General features: G+C 53.0%; 1 protein-coding gene across 1 annotated transcript in view; it reads left to right on the top strand.

The window, feature by feature from the left end:
- The window catches only part of LOC123369159 (tyrosine-protein phosphatase non-receptor type substrate 1-like), a 29,928-nt gene extending 14,434 nt beyond the window's left edge, over window positions 1-15,494 (top strand). The window contains exons 5-8 of the mRNA XM_045014519.1: window positions 12,381-12,680; window positions 13,153-13,257; window positions 14,821-15,080; window positions 15,238-15,494. Coding sequence (XP_044870454.1) covers window positions 12,381-12,680; window positions 13,153-13,257; window positions 14,821-15,080; window positions 15,238-15,405 — 833 coding nt within the window. The 3' untranslated portion in view covers window positions 15,406-15,494. The remainder of the gene's footprint in view (window positions 1-12,380; window positions 12,681-13,152; window positions 13,258-14,820; window positions 15,081-15,237) is intronic.
- Window positions 15,495-17,082: the final 1,588 nt, after the last annotated feature.

Here is a 17,082-nt window from a genome sequence, read left to right as displayed (position 1 = left end):
ATACTCTGACAAGAGAGCTTGGGGTGTTTGTGCCCCTCACGTGTATAGTTCAGTCACCCTTTGAAATGCACTTTCCTGAGGGTCACCCCTGGTTAAAGTCAGACAGTGAAGAAGGTGCCGTGTCGGAGGAGTGGGGGGGTGGGCTGCGCGCTGTTTCTTCTCACCTCTGTTTGCAGATTTTCCTTGTCTCTGGCTTCCCCCTCGCGCTGTCTGAGGCCCCTGTTTACAATTTACATGTAAATGGAGGTAAACTCACAGTCCTTTGTTAGAGCCCTGCCTGTCCAGGCCTGTGTAACCAGTGCTACGTGGGCTGGAACGTGGCAGCCAGCGTTATTCGGGGGGATCCAGAGCTTGACATGTCATGTTGCTACACACGTTTCACCAGGATGTTACTGACCAGTGAGTTCTTAGTTTTCAAATGACCCCTCCCCACACAGGCGCCAACTTCTCCTGGAGTCGGTGGGTGCTCGCACCCCCCTGTGCCCGCCCCGAGTCCACCCCTGCCCCGCCCCCTCCCACCCCTGTGCCCCCATTCCACCCCCTTCCCAAATCCCTGCCCCAGCCCTGACTCTTCCCCGCCTCCTCCCCCGAGTGCTCCATGCTCCCCCCCCTTACAGCTCGTTACACCGTGAAACAGCTGTTTCATGGTGGCAAGAGCTGGGAGGAGAAGCAGGGACGCGGCGCGCTCGGGAGGAGGTGGGGCGGAGGTGAGCTGGGGTGGGAGGGCGGGGAGCTTGGCTGCCGGGGGGTGCAGAGCACCCACCGGTTTTTCCCTGCGGGTGCTTCAGCCCCAGAGCACCCACAACGTCGGCACCTATGCCTCCCCAGGCTGTACAGAGATTATTGTGGTGGTGTGCAGGGTGTGAACTCACAGCCTGCATGAATCTCACTTGGAAGCGCTGTGTCCCGTGTTGTGATGTGACACTGGAGCGGGGGCAGTGGGAGCCTCTGTGGCTGTAGGAATCGCCAGAGAGGGACATTGGTGGAAGAGCTGCTTTCACACAGACATTGTCACCCCCCCTCCCGAAAGAGGAGACCCCCCGATACCTGCCAGGGCAGGGTTGGATCTCGCAGCTGGAAACTCCTGATACCTGGACTGAGAAACCGTCCACAAAAGGGCTCATGACGCTTCCTGTGGTTCTGCTCCCGGCCCCGTGAAGATGCGTCAGGCGAGTGGAGTCCCCACATCAGTGGAGTTTGCAGCTCAGAGCACATGGCAGGAGGGGGATAAACCCCCAAACTAAAGGAACTGAGGCCTGGGCTACACTAAAACGTTAGACTGACCCAGCTCCATCACCCGGGGTGTGACAAACCCACCCCCCAAGTGACGGAGTTAAGCTGAGACAATGCCCGGTGTAGGCAGCGCTAGGTCGACAGACAAATTCTTCTCTCCACCTAGCGACCACCTCTAGGGGAGGTGGGTTAACTACAGCGATGGGAGAACCTGAGTGTCCCAGGAGACCACCTGTGACTCCGTTCAAGGCTGTTCATGTGCTGAGGGGTTTGCACTTGGGGCAGCTGGTTGGTTCCTTCCTGGGACGGGATGTGGAAATTCTGTGCCTCTGTCTGGGATTTAATTCTCACTCCGCGTTGGGCAGGGAGGGAGTTTGCAGGAGGCGGGGGGGAGGGACGAGCTCTTTCTCCGGCTCCAGTTCTATGTAACCGGTGGCGGCCAGCGCTGGAACAGCTGTTGTGACATGTGGGATGTGCCATGGTCTGTTTCCTGCCTGACGACCGACACTTCCTGTGCACGACGTGCAGGTTGCTGGCCCAAGTGCAGGGAAAGATTCCTGGTGCTGACGGACGCCACCAGAGTCCTTGGGCGCCGGGCTGCATCGCTGCACGTCGCACCACACACAGGAATCGGTTCCAAGGGTGCGGGGAGGGTGGAAAACCAAGAGGAGAATCGGCAGATTGTGACCACGGGGAGGAGAGGAGACACTCCACAGAGCCAGAAGCAGAACTGGGTGTGACACCAGAGGAGAGAGAACAAGTTGAAACTCAAAGCGCAGAGACGTGTCCAGTTGTTGTCAGGTGCTCAGTGCAGCAGGTGAGAAGAACGTCGTGGAAATCTGAGCTCTGGCAAAGGAACCAGGGTCCCACCAGGACACGCTGGGGGATGGATTCTCGGCCAAATCCTTGGGGAGGTCAAGTGGGCACAAAAGACGCTCCAGAGAAGGCAAACAGCCCTCAGCAGGGACTCAAAAGGAGGGGGCAGAACCGTCAGCAGGACCCTCCACACCCACCGGATCTGTCCGGGCCCTGACGGCTGGGAACTGAGGGGCGTGTGTAACAAACGCTTCAGCCAGGGTGCGAGGCCACAGGCACCGGAGCTGTTCTGCAAGCAGAGCCGTGGGGAGTGACCTGCCCAGCACAGGGCGCCCCAGAACTGGTGACAGCACCCAGCGGGTGTGAACACAGGAGCCAGTCAGCACAGAGCGGAGCTGGCGGGGGGGTGCACAGGTTAACCACTCAGGAGCAGTGTTAGCTACACGGGTACCTGTCCCAGGAATTATCACCATAAGCAAGTTTCTGATGCCTGCGTTCCTCAGGCCAGGAGTCGCTCCTGCGCATGCCAGGACCACAGAGGTCTCACCACGGGCACCGTGACTGACAGCCCTGGTGGCACTGACCTCTGGCCGTATCCTGTGTGCACAGCCGACCGGTGTGACCGGGAGCCGGGTCAGAGGGGACGTGATCACATGAACCTGCCTGGGGACCTGATGTCTGAGAGCAGATGGCTGTTTAGTCCAGCAGGCAAAGGCAGAACAAGATCTAGTGGCTGGAAGTTATAGACTCATAAACTCACAGACTTTAAGGTCAGAAGGGACCATTATGATCATCTAGTCTGACCTCCTGCACAATGCAGGCCACAGAATCTCACCCACCCACTCCTGTAACAAACCCCTAACCTATTTCTGAGTTATTGAAGTCCTCAAATTGTGGTTTGAAGACCTCAAGCTGCAGAGAATCCTCCATCAACTGACCCGTGCCCCATGCTGCAGAGGAAGGCGAAAAACCTCCAGGGCCTCTGCCAATCTGCCCTGGAGGAAAATTCCTTCCCGACACCAAATATGGCGATCGGCTAAACCCTGAGCATGTGTGCAAGAATCACCAGCCAGCACCCAGGAAAGAATTCTCTGCAGTAACATGGTTGGATCAATTGCCAAATTAATTGCCAAAATTAGGCTATCCCATCATACCATCCCCTCCATAAACTTATCAAGCTTAGTCTTAAAGCCAGATATGTCTTTTGCCCCCACTGCTCCCCTTGGAAGACTGTTCCAGAACTTACTCCTCTAATGGTTAGAAACCTTCATCTAATTTCAAGTCTAAACTTCCTAGTGTCCAGTTTATATCCATTTGTTCTTGCATCCACATTGGTACTAAGCTTAAATAATTCCTCTCCCTCCCTAATATTTATCCCTCTGATATATTTATAAAGAGCAATCATATCCCCCCTCAACCTTCTTTTGGTTAGGCTAAACAAGCCAAGCTCTTCGAGTCTCCTTTCATAAGACAGGTTTTCCATTCCTCGGATCATCCTAGTAGCCCGTCTCTGAACCTGTTCCAGTTTGAATTCATCCTTCTTAAACATGGGAGACCAGAACTGCACACAGGATTCCAGATGAGGTCTCACCAGTGCCTTGTATAATGGTACTAACACCTCCTTATCTTTGCTGGAAATACCTCACCTGATGCATCCCAAGACCACATTAGCTTTTTTAACGGCCATATCACATTGGCGGCTCATAGTCATCCTGTGATCAACCAATACTCCGAGGTCCTTCTCCTCCTCTGTTACTTCCAACTGATGTGTCCCCAATTTATAACCAAAATTCTTGTTGTTAATCCCTAAATGCATGACCTTGCACTTTTCACTATTCAATTTCATCCTATTACTATTACTCCAGTTTACAAGATCATCCAGATCTTCCTGTATGACATCCCGGTCCTTCTCTGTGTTAGCAATACCTCCCAGCTTTGTGTCATCCACAAACTTTATTAGCACATTCCCACTTTTTGTGCCAAGGTCAGTAATAAAAAGATTAAATAAGATTGGTCCCAAAACCGATCCCTGAGGAACTCCACTAGTAACCTCCTTCCAGCCTGACAGTTCACCTTTCAGTACGACCCATTGTAGTCTCCCCTTCAACCAGTTCCTTATCCACCTTCCAGTTCTCTTATTAATCCCCCTCTTCTCCAATGTAACTAATAGTCTCTCCACCTTTCAATTTTCATATTGATCCCCATCTTTTCCAATTTAACTAACAATTCCCCTTGTGGAACTGTATCAAATGCCTTACTGAAATCGAGGTAAATTAGATCGGGGTTGGCAACCTTTCAGAAGTGGTGTGCCAAATTCACTGTAATTTAAGGTTTCCCGTGCCTTAACATTTGTACAAGGTCTCTCTCTCGCTCTGTCTATATTATATGAATAAACTATTGTTGTGTTTAAAGTCAATAAGTTAAAAATATTTAACCAGCTTCATTTAAAATAAAATTAAAATGCAGATCTTATCAATTTAGTGTGACCCTTCCCTGGGATCGTTGTCTGGGGTTCCAACCACCAACCCAGCTCAGCCCACTGCCGGTCCGGTGTCCAGCCGCTGGTCCTGCTCAGCCCGCTGCCAGTCTGGGGTCCCAGTAGCACTCAGCCAGCTGCCTGTCCGGGGTTCCGGCTGCCGGCCCCTTGACAGTTGGGGTCCAGCCACTGGCCCCGCTCAGCCTCCTGCTGGCCTCGGTGAGCAGAACCCCAGGCCGGTAGCGGGCTGAGGGGGGCCGGCGGGCCGGGACCCTGGATGGCAACGGGGCAGCAGCTGGAACCCCAGAGCAGCGCGTGCCATCAAAAATTGGCTTGCGTGCCACCTTTGCCACATGTGCCATTGGTTGCCAACCCCTGAATTAGATCCACTGTGTTTCCTTTGTCTAAAAAATCTGTTACCTTCTCAAAGAAGGAGATCAGGTCGGTTTGGCACAATCTACCTTTTGTAAATCCATGTTGTATTTTGTCCCAATTACCATTGACCTCAATGTCCTTAACTACTTTCTCCTTCAAAAATTTTTCCAAGACCTTACATACCACAGATGTCAAACTAACAGGCCTATAGTTACCTGGATCACTTTTATTCCCTTTCTTAAAAATAGGAACTATGTTAGCAATTCTCCAGTCATACGGTACAACTCCTGAGTTTACTGATTCATTAAAAATTCTTGCTAATGGGCTTGCAATTTCATGTGCCAGTTCCTTTAATATTCTTGGATGAAGATTATCTGGGCCCTCCGATTTTGTCCCATTAAACTGTTCGAGTTTGGCTTCTACCTCGGATGTGGTAATATCTACCTCCATATCCTCATTCCCATTTGTCATCCTGCCATTATCTCTAAGCTCCTCATTAGCCTTATTAAAGACTGAGGCCAAGTATTTGTTTAGATATTGGGCCATGCCTAGATTACCCTTAACCTCTATTCCATCCTCAGTGTTTAGCGGTCCCACTTCTTCTTTCTTTGTTTTCTTCTTATTTATATGGCTATAGAACCTTTTACTATTGGTTCTAATTCCCTTTGCAAGGTCCAACTCTACATGGCTTTTGGCCTTTCTCACTTCATCCCTACATGTTCTGACCTCAATAAGAATGTAGCTTTCCTTGCTGATCCCTCCCATCTTCCACTCCTTGTAGGCTTTCTGCTTTTTCTTAATCACCTCTTTGAGGGTAGGTCTATACTTACCGCGCAGGTCGACGTGGAGAGTTTGACTTCTCGGAGTTCGAACTATCGCATCTAATCAAGACGCGATAGTTCGAACTCCCCATGCGCTCCGGTCGACTCCGGAACTCCACCACCGCAAACGGCGGTGGCGGAGTCGACCTTGGAGCCGCGGACTTCAATCCCGCGGCGTCTGGACGGGTGAGTTGTTCGAACTAAGGTAGTTTGAGTTCAGCTACCCTATTCACGTAGCTGAACTTGCGTACCTTAGTTCGACCTCCCCCCTTAGTGTAGACCAGGCCTGAGATGCTTGCTCATCCAGCTTGGTCTACAACTCCTGCCTATGATTTTTTCCCCCTTTCTTGGGATGCAGGCTTCTGATAGTTTCTGCAACTTTGACTTGAAGTAATTCCAGGCCTCCTCTGCCTTTAGATCCACAAGTTCTTCAGTCCAATCCACTTCCCTAACTAATTTCCTTAATTCTTTAAAGTTAGCCCTTTTGAAATCAAACACCCTAGTCCCAGATCTATTTTTGTTTATCCTTCCATCTAGTTTGAACTGAATTAGCTCATGATCACTCGAACCAAGGTTGTCCCCTACAACCATTTCTTCTATGAGGTCCTCACTACTCACCAAAACCAAATCTAAAATGGCATCCCCTCTTGTTGGTTCTTCAACTACTTGGTGAAGAAATCCATCAGCTATCGCATCCAGAAAAATCTGAGCCCTATTATTATTACTAGCACTTGTCCTCCAGTCTATATCTGGGAAGTTAAAGTCTCCCATGATCACACAATTCCCATTAGTGTTTACTTCATTAAAAACATTAAAGAGGTCTCTATCCATATCCAAATCAGATCCCGGCGGTCTGTAGCACATCCCAAGCACTATCTCAGGGGAGGCTCTAGTAGCTTTCTTTCCAAATGTGATTTTTGCCCAGACAGACTCTGTCTTACCCATTCCATCCCTTCTTATTTCTTTACAGTTAACCTCATCACTGACATACAATGCTACTCCACCACCTTTGCCTTTATTTCTGTCTTTCCTAAACAGCACGTACCCTTCAATACCTGTACTCCAGTCATGACTACTATTCCACCATGTTTCTGTTATCCCTATAACATCCGGTTTCACTTCCTGCACCAGTAGCTCTAGTTCCTCCATTTTGTTACCTAGGCTCCTCGCATTAGTGTACAGACATCTTAATTTTTGCCGTTTGGCTTCACTGACATGCTTTACCCGGTTAGGCACAGACGTTCTACCACCAGTATCACCCATTAGACTGGTATCTACACTACCCTTCCTCCTTATGTCCATTCTTCTGCTCATGGCTGTATCCTCTCTTACTTTGTTTTCTTTCCTCTCAATGTTAAATTCCGGCGTGGAGATTACCTGGACATAGATTCATAGATTCATAGACTCTAGGACTGGAAGGGACCTCGAGAGGTCATTGAATCCAGTCTCCTGCCCTCATGGCAGGACCAAATACTGTCTAGACCATCCCGGCTAGACATTTATCTAACATGCATCCGACGAAGTGGGGATTCACCCACGAAAGCTCATGCTCCCAAACGTCTGTTAGTCTATAAGGTGCCACAAGACTCTTTGCTGCATTTATCTAACCTATTCTTAAATATCTCCAGAGATGGAGATTCCACACCCTCCCTAGGCAATTTATTCCAGTGTTTAACCACCCTGACAGTTAGGAACCTTTTCCTAATGTCCAACCTAAACCTCCCTTGCTGCGGTTTAAGCCCATTGCTTCTTGTTCTGTCCTTAGCCTCTAAGGTGAACAAGTTTTCTCCCTCCTCCTGATGACACCCTTTTAGATACCTGAAAACTGCTATCGTGTCCCCTCTCAGTCTTCTCTTTTCCAAACTAAACAAACCCAATTCTTTCAGCCTCCTTCCTAGGTCATGTTCTCAAGACCTTTAATCATTCTTGTTGCTCTTCTCTGGACCCTCTCCAATTTCTCCACATCTTTCTTGAAATGCGGTGCCCAGAACTGGACACAATACTCCAGCTGAGGCCTAACCAGTGCAGAGTAGAGCGGAAGAATGACTCCTCGTGTCTTGCTCACAACACACCTGTTAATGCATCCCAGAATCATGTTTGCTTTTTTTGCAACAGCATCACACTGTTGACTCATTTTTACAAAGGGTAGGAATTAATGGTAAATTCTCAGAATGGAGAGGGGTAACTAGTGGTGTTCCCCAAGGGTCAGTCCTCGGACCAATCCTATTCAATTTATTCATAAATGATCCGGAGAAAGGGGTAAACAGTGAAGTGGCCAAGTGTGCAGATGATACTAAACTTCTCAAGATAGTTAAGACCAAAGCAGATTGTGAAGAACTTCAAAAAGATCTCACAAAGCTAAGTGATTGGGCAACAAAATGGCAAATGAAATTTAATGTGGATAAATGTAAAGTAATGCACATTGGAAAAAATAACCCCAACTATACATACAACATGATGGGGGCTAATTTAGCTACAACGAGTCAGGAAAAAGATCTTGGCGTCATCGTGGATAGTTCTCTGAAGATGTCCACGCAGTGTGCAGAGGCGGTCAAAAAAGCAAACAGGATGTTAGGAATCATTAAAAAGGGGATAGAGAATAAGACTGAGAATATATTATTGCCCTTATATAAATCCATGGTACGCCCACATCTCGAATACTGTGTACAGATGTGGTCTCCTCACCTCAAAAAAGATATTCTAGCACTAGAAAAGGTTCAGAAAAGGGCAACTAAAATGATTAGGGGTTTAGAGAGGGTCCCATACGAGCAAAGATTAAAGAGGCTAGGACTCTTCAGCTTGGAAAAGAGAAGACTAAGGGGGGACATGATAGAGGTCTATAAAATCATGAGTGATGTTGAGAAAGTGGATAAGGAAAAGTTATTTACTTATTCCCATAATACAAGAACTAGGGGTCACCAAATGAAATTAATAGGCAGCAGGTTTAAAACAAATAAAAGGAAGTTCTTCTTCACGCAGCGCACAGTCAACTTGTGGAACTCCTTACCTGAGGAGGTTGTGAAGGCTAGGACTATAACAATGTTTAAAAGGGGACTGGATAAATTCATGGTGGCTAAGTCCATAAATGGCTATTAGCCAGGCTGGGTAAGAATGGTGTCCCTAGCCTCTGTTCATCAGAGGATGGAGATGGATGGCAGGAGAGAGATCACTTGATCATTGCCTGTTAGATTCACTCCCTCTGGGGCACCTGGCATTGGCCACTGTCAGTAGACAGATACTGGGCTAGATGGACCTTTGGTCTGACCCGGTACGGCCTCTCTTATGTTCTTATGTTCTTATGTTCTTAGCTTATGGTCCACTATAACCCCTAGATCCCTTTCTGCCATACTCCTTCCTAGACAGTCTCTTCCCATTCTGTATGTGTGAAACTGATTGTTCCTTCCTAAGTGCAGCACTTTGCATTTGTCTTTGTTAAACTTCATCCTGTTTACCTCAGACCATTTCTCCAATTTGTCCAGATCATTTTGAATTATGACCCTGTCCTCCAAAGCAGTTGAAATCCCTCCCAGTTTGGTATCATCTGCAAACTTAATAAGCGTACTTTCTATGCCAATATCTAAGTCGTTGATGAAGATATTGAACAGAGCCGGTCCCAAAACAGACCCCTGCGGAACCCCACTTGTTATGCCTTTCCACAAGATTGGGAACCATTAATAACTACTCTGAGTACGGTTATCCAGCCAGTTATGCACCCACCTTATAGTAGCCCCATCTAAATTGTATTTGCCTAGTTTATCAATAAGAATAACATGTGAGACCGTATCAAATGCCTTACTAATGTCTAGGTATACCACATCCACCACTTCTCCCTTATCCGCAAGGCTCGTTATCCTATCAAAGAAAGCTCTCAGATTGGTTTGACACGATTTGTGCTTTACAAGTCCATGCTGGCTATTCCCTGTTACCGTACCACCTTCCAAGTGTTTGCAGATGATTTCCTTAATTACTTGCTCCATTATCTTCCCTGGCACAGAAGTTAAACTAACTGGTCTGTAGTTTCCTGGGCTGTTTTTATTTCCCTTTTTACAGATGGGCACTAGATTTGCCCTTTTCCAGTCTGCTGGAATCTCTCCTGTCTCCCATGATTTTCCAAAGATAATAGCTAGAGGCTCAGATACCTCCTCTATTAGCTCCTTGAGTATTCTAGGATGCATTTCATCAGGCCCTGGTGACTTGCAGGCATCTAACTTTTCTAAGTGATTTTTAACTTGTTCTTTTTTTATTTTATCTTCTAAACCTGCCCCCTTCCCATTAGCATTCACTATGTTAGGCATTCCTTCAGACTTCTCGGTGAAGACCGAAACAAAGAAGTCATTAAGCATCTCTGCCATTTCCAAGTTTCCTGTTACTGTTTCCCCCTCCTCACTAAGCAGTGGCCTACCCTGTCCTTGGTCTTCCTCTTGCCTCTAATGTATTGATAAAAAGTCATCTTGTTTCCCTTTATTCCCATAGCTAGTTTGAGCTCATTTTGTGCCTTTGCCTTTCTAATCTTGCCCCTGCATTCCTGTGTTGTTTGCCTACATTCATCCTTTGTAATCTGTCCTAGTTTCCATTTTTTATATGACTCCTTTTTATTTTTTAGATCATGCAAGATCTCGTGGTTAAGCCAAGCTGGTCTTTTGCCACATTTTCTATCTTTCCTACCCAGTAGAATAACTTGCTTTTGGGCCCTTAATAGCGTCCCTTTGAAAAACTGCCAACTCTCCTCAGTTGTTTTTCCCAACCATCTCCCAACCATCTCCCCCAAGCCCCAAATTCCTAGTTTAAAGCTCTCTTAATCAGTTGTGCCAACCTCCATCCTAGAAGTCTATTTCCCTCCCTACTCAGGTGAAGTCCATCCCAAGAGAACAGTCCTCTGTCCATGAATGCTTCCCAGTGGCCGTACATCCCAAAGCCCTCCCTATAGCACCACTGCTATACAGCCTGAGCCATCTGTTGATTGCCATAATCTTGTCACACCTTTGTTGCCCTTCTCTAGGAACAGGCAGAATCCCACTGAAGATCACCTGAGCCTCGATTTCCTTAAGCGACTTCCCCTGCCTGGCATAGTCTCCTTGATACGTTCCAGCGAGAATCTAGCCATATCATTCATTCCCACATGAAGGACAATCAGCGGATTCTTTCCCGCTCCCATTAGGATCCTTTTCAGCCTCAGGTCCACATCCCGTATCTTAGCGCCCGGCAGACAGCACACCCTTCTGTTCTCCGGATCAGCTCTAGTTACAGGCCTGTCTATCCTTCTCAGTAAGGAGTCCCCAATCACGTAGACCTGCCTTTTCCTGGTGACAGTGTGATTCTCCGGTCTATCCCCTGCTCCCACTGGCTGCAAGTCCTCTCGGTTCCTATTCACCCTTGCAATCCTCCGCAACCCTTCCCGTATCCTCCTTGGGCTCATATTTGGTGTTGTCTCCATTGACTCTTCCCCTCTTCCTGTAGAGCTAGCTGCTCTTCTCTTTTTCCTTGCCCTCTCAACTTCAGCGACCACCTGCTGTGCCTCTTCTTCATTTTCCAACTCTGCAAACCTGTCCCTGAGCTCTACTGCTCCTTCACTGGCCCGTCTTTTCCTCTGCCTGGTTCTCTTAGTTACATGGCTTCCACCGTCCACTTTCCTCACCCAGCAGTCTCCCCTCAGAATTCTTTGGTCCTGCTGCCATCTGCAGTTCTGAGCTTATCCCTTCAGCCTCCTCATGTCTTTGCTCTGTCATCTGCTCCGACCCCCTTCTAAACGCAACCAGAGTTTCCATCTGCATCTCCAGTCCTCGGATCTTTTCTTCCATCAGCTCTAGCAGGCAGCATTCATGCAGATGAAACTCTTTTCAGGTACCCCCTCCAGGATCATGTACATACCTCAGCTTCCACATCCAGTCATCCTCATTGTGTCTTTCACTGCTGCCTCTGTATCGGTCATAGCCTTCCCACCTAAATCCTGTTAGTGCAGGAAACACAAACCAAACCAAACCCCCAACAGATACCAGAACACCGTCAGACCACCACCCACTCCCTTCACTAGCCTGTCAGTTCCTCTGCCTAGGTCTCCAAGTCTTCCCTACAAACTCCCACTGAAACTCCCGTTTACAGCTCTGTTTGCTGGCTCCTGTGCCGCTGTAGCTGTCTATGAAGCAAGACACATTCAGCCTAGAGACCATGTGCACGTCTTTCCCAGGGAGGAGAATCAATGGCTGGAACAACTCACCGAGGGAAGTGCTGGGCTCTCCCGAATCTCTAACTCCCGACTGGACGTCTTTCTAACAGACACTCTCTAGCTCCGCAAGACGTGCCAGGCTGGTGGTGGGAGTGATTAGTATCAGCAGGTACATGAGGTGCACTCACACAGCTGAGTGAAGGGTTCTGCTGGCCACTCTCTTCGTGCTCCTAATAGATGTGAGCCAGGGAAATCGTAACCCAGCCACCTCCTGACCTGCCTGGCCCTGACACCTTCTGTACCACGCATCTCAATCGCCGTGTCTGACGCGCCTTCCTACATCTACTGGGGAAAACCTCACAGGTGACCCGGGGTGTTCCATGCCCCACAACACTGAATTGGGGATATTTGTGTAACTTACACTCAGATTGTCTCATGGGGGTAACCCAAAATTGTATATCTGAACACGGCCCCAGGACTGTCTCTCTCATTCCAGCTGCTCCCAGACTCTCCGTCCCCCGGAAAGCAGGGGTGTTAAATGCAGCGACCTCCTTCCCCTGCCACGTGTGGGGATTCTACCCTGGGGACGTCACCGTCACGTGGCTGAGAGACGGGCAGGTTCTGACCGACGCCACCCGCTCTGCCCCCGAGAGGAACCCGGACGGGACCTTTAACCTCACCCTGACCTACACCTTCACCCCCACCGCGAGCGACTCCGGCAGCATCTTCTCCTGCCACGTCAGCCACGCGGCTCTGGTCCAGCCCCTGCGGGAGGAGTTCCCCCTGGCTGTCACAGGTGAGGGGTGTTGGGCTCCCGGCTGGATGTTATGTGCTGACAGGGGCACTCAGCTGCGTCTGACATGGGACCCCGGCAGAGACCCATGCTGGTACATGGGAGAATATTGGGGGTGGGGGGTGGGATGCTGGCACCCCCAGGGCTGAAGGGGCCCAGTACAGTAGTGGGGGCAGCGGGAGGCCGGAGGAGGGCTCAGGTCTGACTGTGGCTTTATAACAGAAATGCCAGGGCAGCCGGCACCCCTGACCCCCAGCTCCTCCCCCCCCCACAGGCCCCAGGCTGGGACAGAACAAGGCTGCGATTCTGCCTGACAAAATACACCATAAAGGGCCAGGCCCAGTGAGCCCAGGCAGCCCTGCGCCTCCGTCCTGCACCCCCTGGCGGGTGGGGCAGCGCGGGGAGGGCACCGCACCCCACGGGGAGCTGCCATGAGCCGGGTCTGACTTTCCCTCCCTTTCCCGTCCCGGAGCAGGAGCGGATCACACCAGCGCCGCGATCGGGGCGACCCTGGGGATCCTGGTCGCAGGGGGAGCTGCGGCCGCAATAGCCATTTACTGCTGGAGGAAGAGGCGGGAAGGTAACGGGGGACGGCGCCATTGGCCAGTGGCAGGGGTGGGGCGCTGCGTGGCCCCAGAGGGAGCAGGGAGTCTGGGGGGGGTGGAGGGGACAGGGACACCCCAGGGGCTGTGGGGTGGAGGGGCTGCGTGGCCCCAGAGGGAGCAGGGAGTCCGGGGGGGGCTGAGGGGACAGGGACACCCCAGGGGCTGTGGGGTGGAGGGGCTGCGTGGCCCCAGAGGGAGCAGGGAGTCCGGGGTGGGAGGGGGGAAGAGGACAGGGACACCCCAGGGGCTGTGGGGCTGGGTGTGTCTCTACAGACTGAGCCCCCAGCTGCAGACGACTTGCCCCTCCTGATTCTGGGGGCACAGTGTAAAGGGGGGACATGTGACCGCCCTACGTGGTCCAGCCCCACCTCCCTGCGCCAGGGCAGCCAATCCCCCCCCCGGCTCCTGGGGGGCTGGTGCCACGGGGGGGGGGGGGGAGCAGGTGCCTCTGGGCCTGTCTGGGGCCAGCCCTGGCCCTGGGGGATTCACAGCCCCAGTGTCTCCCCAGAGGTGTCTGACACCGCAGTGTGGGGTGGGGATCGGCAGTGCCCCTCCTCCAGCTCAGTGACCCCCTGCCCTGCGCCCAGTGTGGGAGCTCCTGTGCTCCCCACACCAGAGTTTCCTGCCCGGGGGGGGGGTGTCTCTGTCCTTCTCCTGCCGTGTCTCCCCCCAGCTCGCTTGGCCGCGCTCCCTGGCAGCTGGGGGCCGGAGGGAGCCGGTTCTCACGCCGGCTGCTCTGGGTCTCTGACGGGCTGCGCAGCGGCTGCCAAAGAGAGACCCCAACCGGACAGGTGGGGCCACCCCGTCTGCTCCCTGCCAGGGCCCAGCATGCCAGGGGGCAGGTGCAGTGGGAGAAGGGAGCCCGTCTCCTTCCCTCCTCCTTCCTTCCCTCGGCAGCCCAATCAGAAATCTGGGTGGGGGTGGGGGGCTGTCCCGGGGTCCCCGGGCGCTGCTCTGGAACTGCTCCCCACCAAGCCAGGCAGGACTCTGGGGAGCCTCCTCTCCCTCGGAGCAGCCTGTCTGCAGGGCAAGAAGCTCCCACGGCTTCACCTCCTGGGTCTGACCTTGGAGCATTCAGCATCCTCTGCCCCTCCGTGCGCTTCCCCCAGCGAGTCCACCCAGCGGGGTCCTGGTGGGCACAGGGTCCTGCCCCCCCACGTCGCAGTCAGACGTGACTCTCAGCCAGCCAGTGACACAGAGGTTTATTCAATGACAGGAACAGGGTCTAACACAGAGCTTGTAGGTACCGCGAGCCGGACCCCTCGGCCGGGTCCATTCTGGGGGGCAGTGAGCCAGACCCCCACGTCTGCCCTCACTCCTCATCCCCAGCCAGCTCCAGAATGACCCCCCTCCAGCCCCTCCTCTGCTAGAATCCTAGAATCTCAGGGCTGGAAGGGACCTCAGGAGGTCACCTAGTCCAACCCCCTGCTCAAAGCAGGACCAATTCCCAACTAAATCATCCCAGGCCCCAAGCTCCAGTCGGATGCATCTCCCAGACCCCCCCCCCCCACTGACTCCGCGTGTCGCTCTGACCCCAGGCAGGGGACCCCCCTACTCCGTCTCCGAGGTGCTGGGGCCGGCGCGGTGTCTCCTGGGACAGGAGGTGACCCTGAGCTGCGCCATGGAGGGGACGTTCCCGAAGGACACGGCTGTGACGTGGGAGCGGATACACGGGGAGGACAGGACGGTGATCAGGACTGACGGGGTCAGCGAGGCCGGGGAGGGGCCTGAGCACCAGCCGCTGTTACACGCCCAGCCCCCAGGCTGGAGAGCGACACAGGAGAGATCCCCTTGTAAGGTAACTCCCGTCTCTTCATGTGCAGGTACATCTAGCCCCGTAGCTGTAATTTTCACTCCGTGCATCTGAAGAAGTGGGGTTTTACCATGAAAGCTTATGCCCAAATCAATCTGTTAGTCTTTAAGGTGCCACTGGACTCCTCATTGTTTTTTTACAGGAGAGATCAGGGACCTGCCTCGCGGCCTCCCTGAGCTTCACCCCCACGGTGCAGGACGACGGGGCGCGGGTCAGGTGCAGCTTCCACCACAAGTCCAGAGGGATCCGAGAGCAGCGAGAGTCTGGGGAGATCCAGCTGTGGGGTGAGTGTCCCCAGCATAGGCGCTGACTCTGTGGGTGCTCCGGGGCTGGAGCACCCACGGAAAAAAATTGGTGGGTGCTCAGCACCCAACGGCAGCTCCCTGTGGCCTCGCCCTGCCCCCCTGCTCCAGTTCACCTCTGCTTCTGCCTCGGCCGGGAGCGCGCCACCGCGTCCTGCTTCTCCCCCCTCCCTCCCAGCGCTGGCACCCCGAAACAGCTGAATTGCGGGGGGGGAGATGGGGAACGCGGCGCACTGGGGGAAGAGGCGGGGCCGGGGCGGGGATTTGGGGAAGGGATCCAGTAAGGGCAGGGAGGGGGCGGAGTTAGGGCAGGGACTTTGGGGCTGGGGTTGGAATGGGGGTGGGGCCAGGGGCGGGGAAAGGGGTGGAGGGGCACGGACACCCACTGGCGCCGGAGAAAGTTGGCGCCTATGGTCCCCAGGGCTGAGTTCCCCCTCATGGGGGGATCCCGTCCTGCCTGCAGGGTTGCTGGGCCTGCAGGCGTCAGGAGACGCCGGGCGAGAGGCGTTCGGTCTCCGGGGGCTGGGGGGCCTGGGGCTGCTCTCTGCTCGCTGAGAACGTCGCCGGTGAGGGCTGGGGGAGCCGGTCTGGGGGGGGGGTGTCGCTCTGATTTCAGGTCTCTACCTGCCCCCCCTGCCCAGCTGAGCCAGGGTGAAGGGTGGGAGGTTGCTGGGCTGGAGTCCGTCCCCGGTCTCCCCTCGGTGATGGGGGGCTCGGATGGGAGGGGATGGAGGTTTGAGGGGAACAAGCAGAGGTCTAAGCTCCCCACCCGCTCCGCTGCCCAGTCTCTGGTTCCCCAGGGGGGTCGGAAGCAGGAGGAACAAACGGACAAAGGATTGTGAATTACACAGTGACCAGGGCAGAGATTTCCCGCTATGGGATCCCAATGTGGGGTAAATCCCTCAGCTCCCCAGCCCCTGCTGTCACCGACGCTCCTGCTGTCCCCCCCAGCCCAGCCACAGGTGTCTGAGATCCAGGTGTTACCGCACTGGGAGCCCCGGGATGAGGTGCCGTTTGCCGTCCAGCTCCAGAACTTTTACCCCAGGGGGATTCACCGGATCCAGTGGAGCTGGGATGGGAAAAGCTGGGAAAAGTCTGAACCAACCGACTACAGCGAGAACCCGGATCTCACGTTCAGTGCTACCAGCGTCTGGAGAATCCCCAGCCGGGAACTGAACCGTCTGGGACTCAGAGTCCGAGTGTCCGTTCAGCAAAGTCCTCAAGAGCCCCCGATCGAGAGAGAGATCAGAGCCGAGGACACAGGTGAGGGGGCTCCCTGGGGTCGGACGGGGAATGAGCAAGAGTCGCTGCCCCCCGCGGGGTCCCTGAGGGATGAAGGAGCTTTGGGAGCTAATATTCCTCGTCCCCCTTTCCGGCTGGAGACGCCGATGGGTCGGGGGGTAACAGTGTCACACACGGGGTGATTTTATGGGGTACCAGGTGTGACAGAATAGGGAGCATTAACCTGGTAATGTTGCATGGGAGTTTTACTAGTTTTACTGTCTTCTGCTAACATGGGGTGTGCCTCAGTTTCCTTGGCGGTACTGCACCAATACTAGATGGTGCTGGGAAATAAGGGGTCAGATCTCTCCTGTCTGAAGTGAGGGGGGATCAGCTCCCACCAGGCCCCGTCTCCCCCTTACGGGGCCTGTAACTGTCTCTGGATGTTTCATTCCTCAGCCCCA

Source organism: Mauremys mutica, chromosome 4 (assembly GCF_020497125.1).
Source record: "Mauremys mutica isolate MM-2020 ecotype Southern chromosome 4, ASM2049712v1, whole genome shotgun sequence".
Classification (NCBI taxonomy): Eukaryota; Metazoa; Chordata; order Testudines; family Geoemydidae; genus Mauremys; species Mauremys mutica.
Note: the sequence above shows the minus strand (reverse complement) of the source record. Positions and strands in the feature narration are given on the sequence as shown.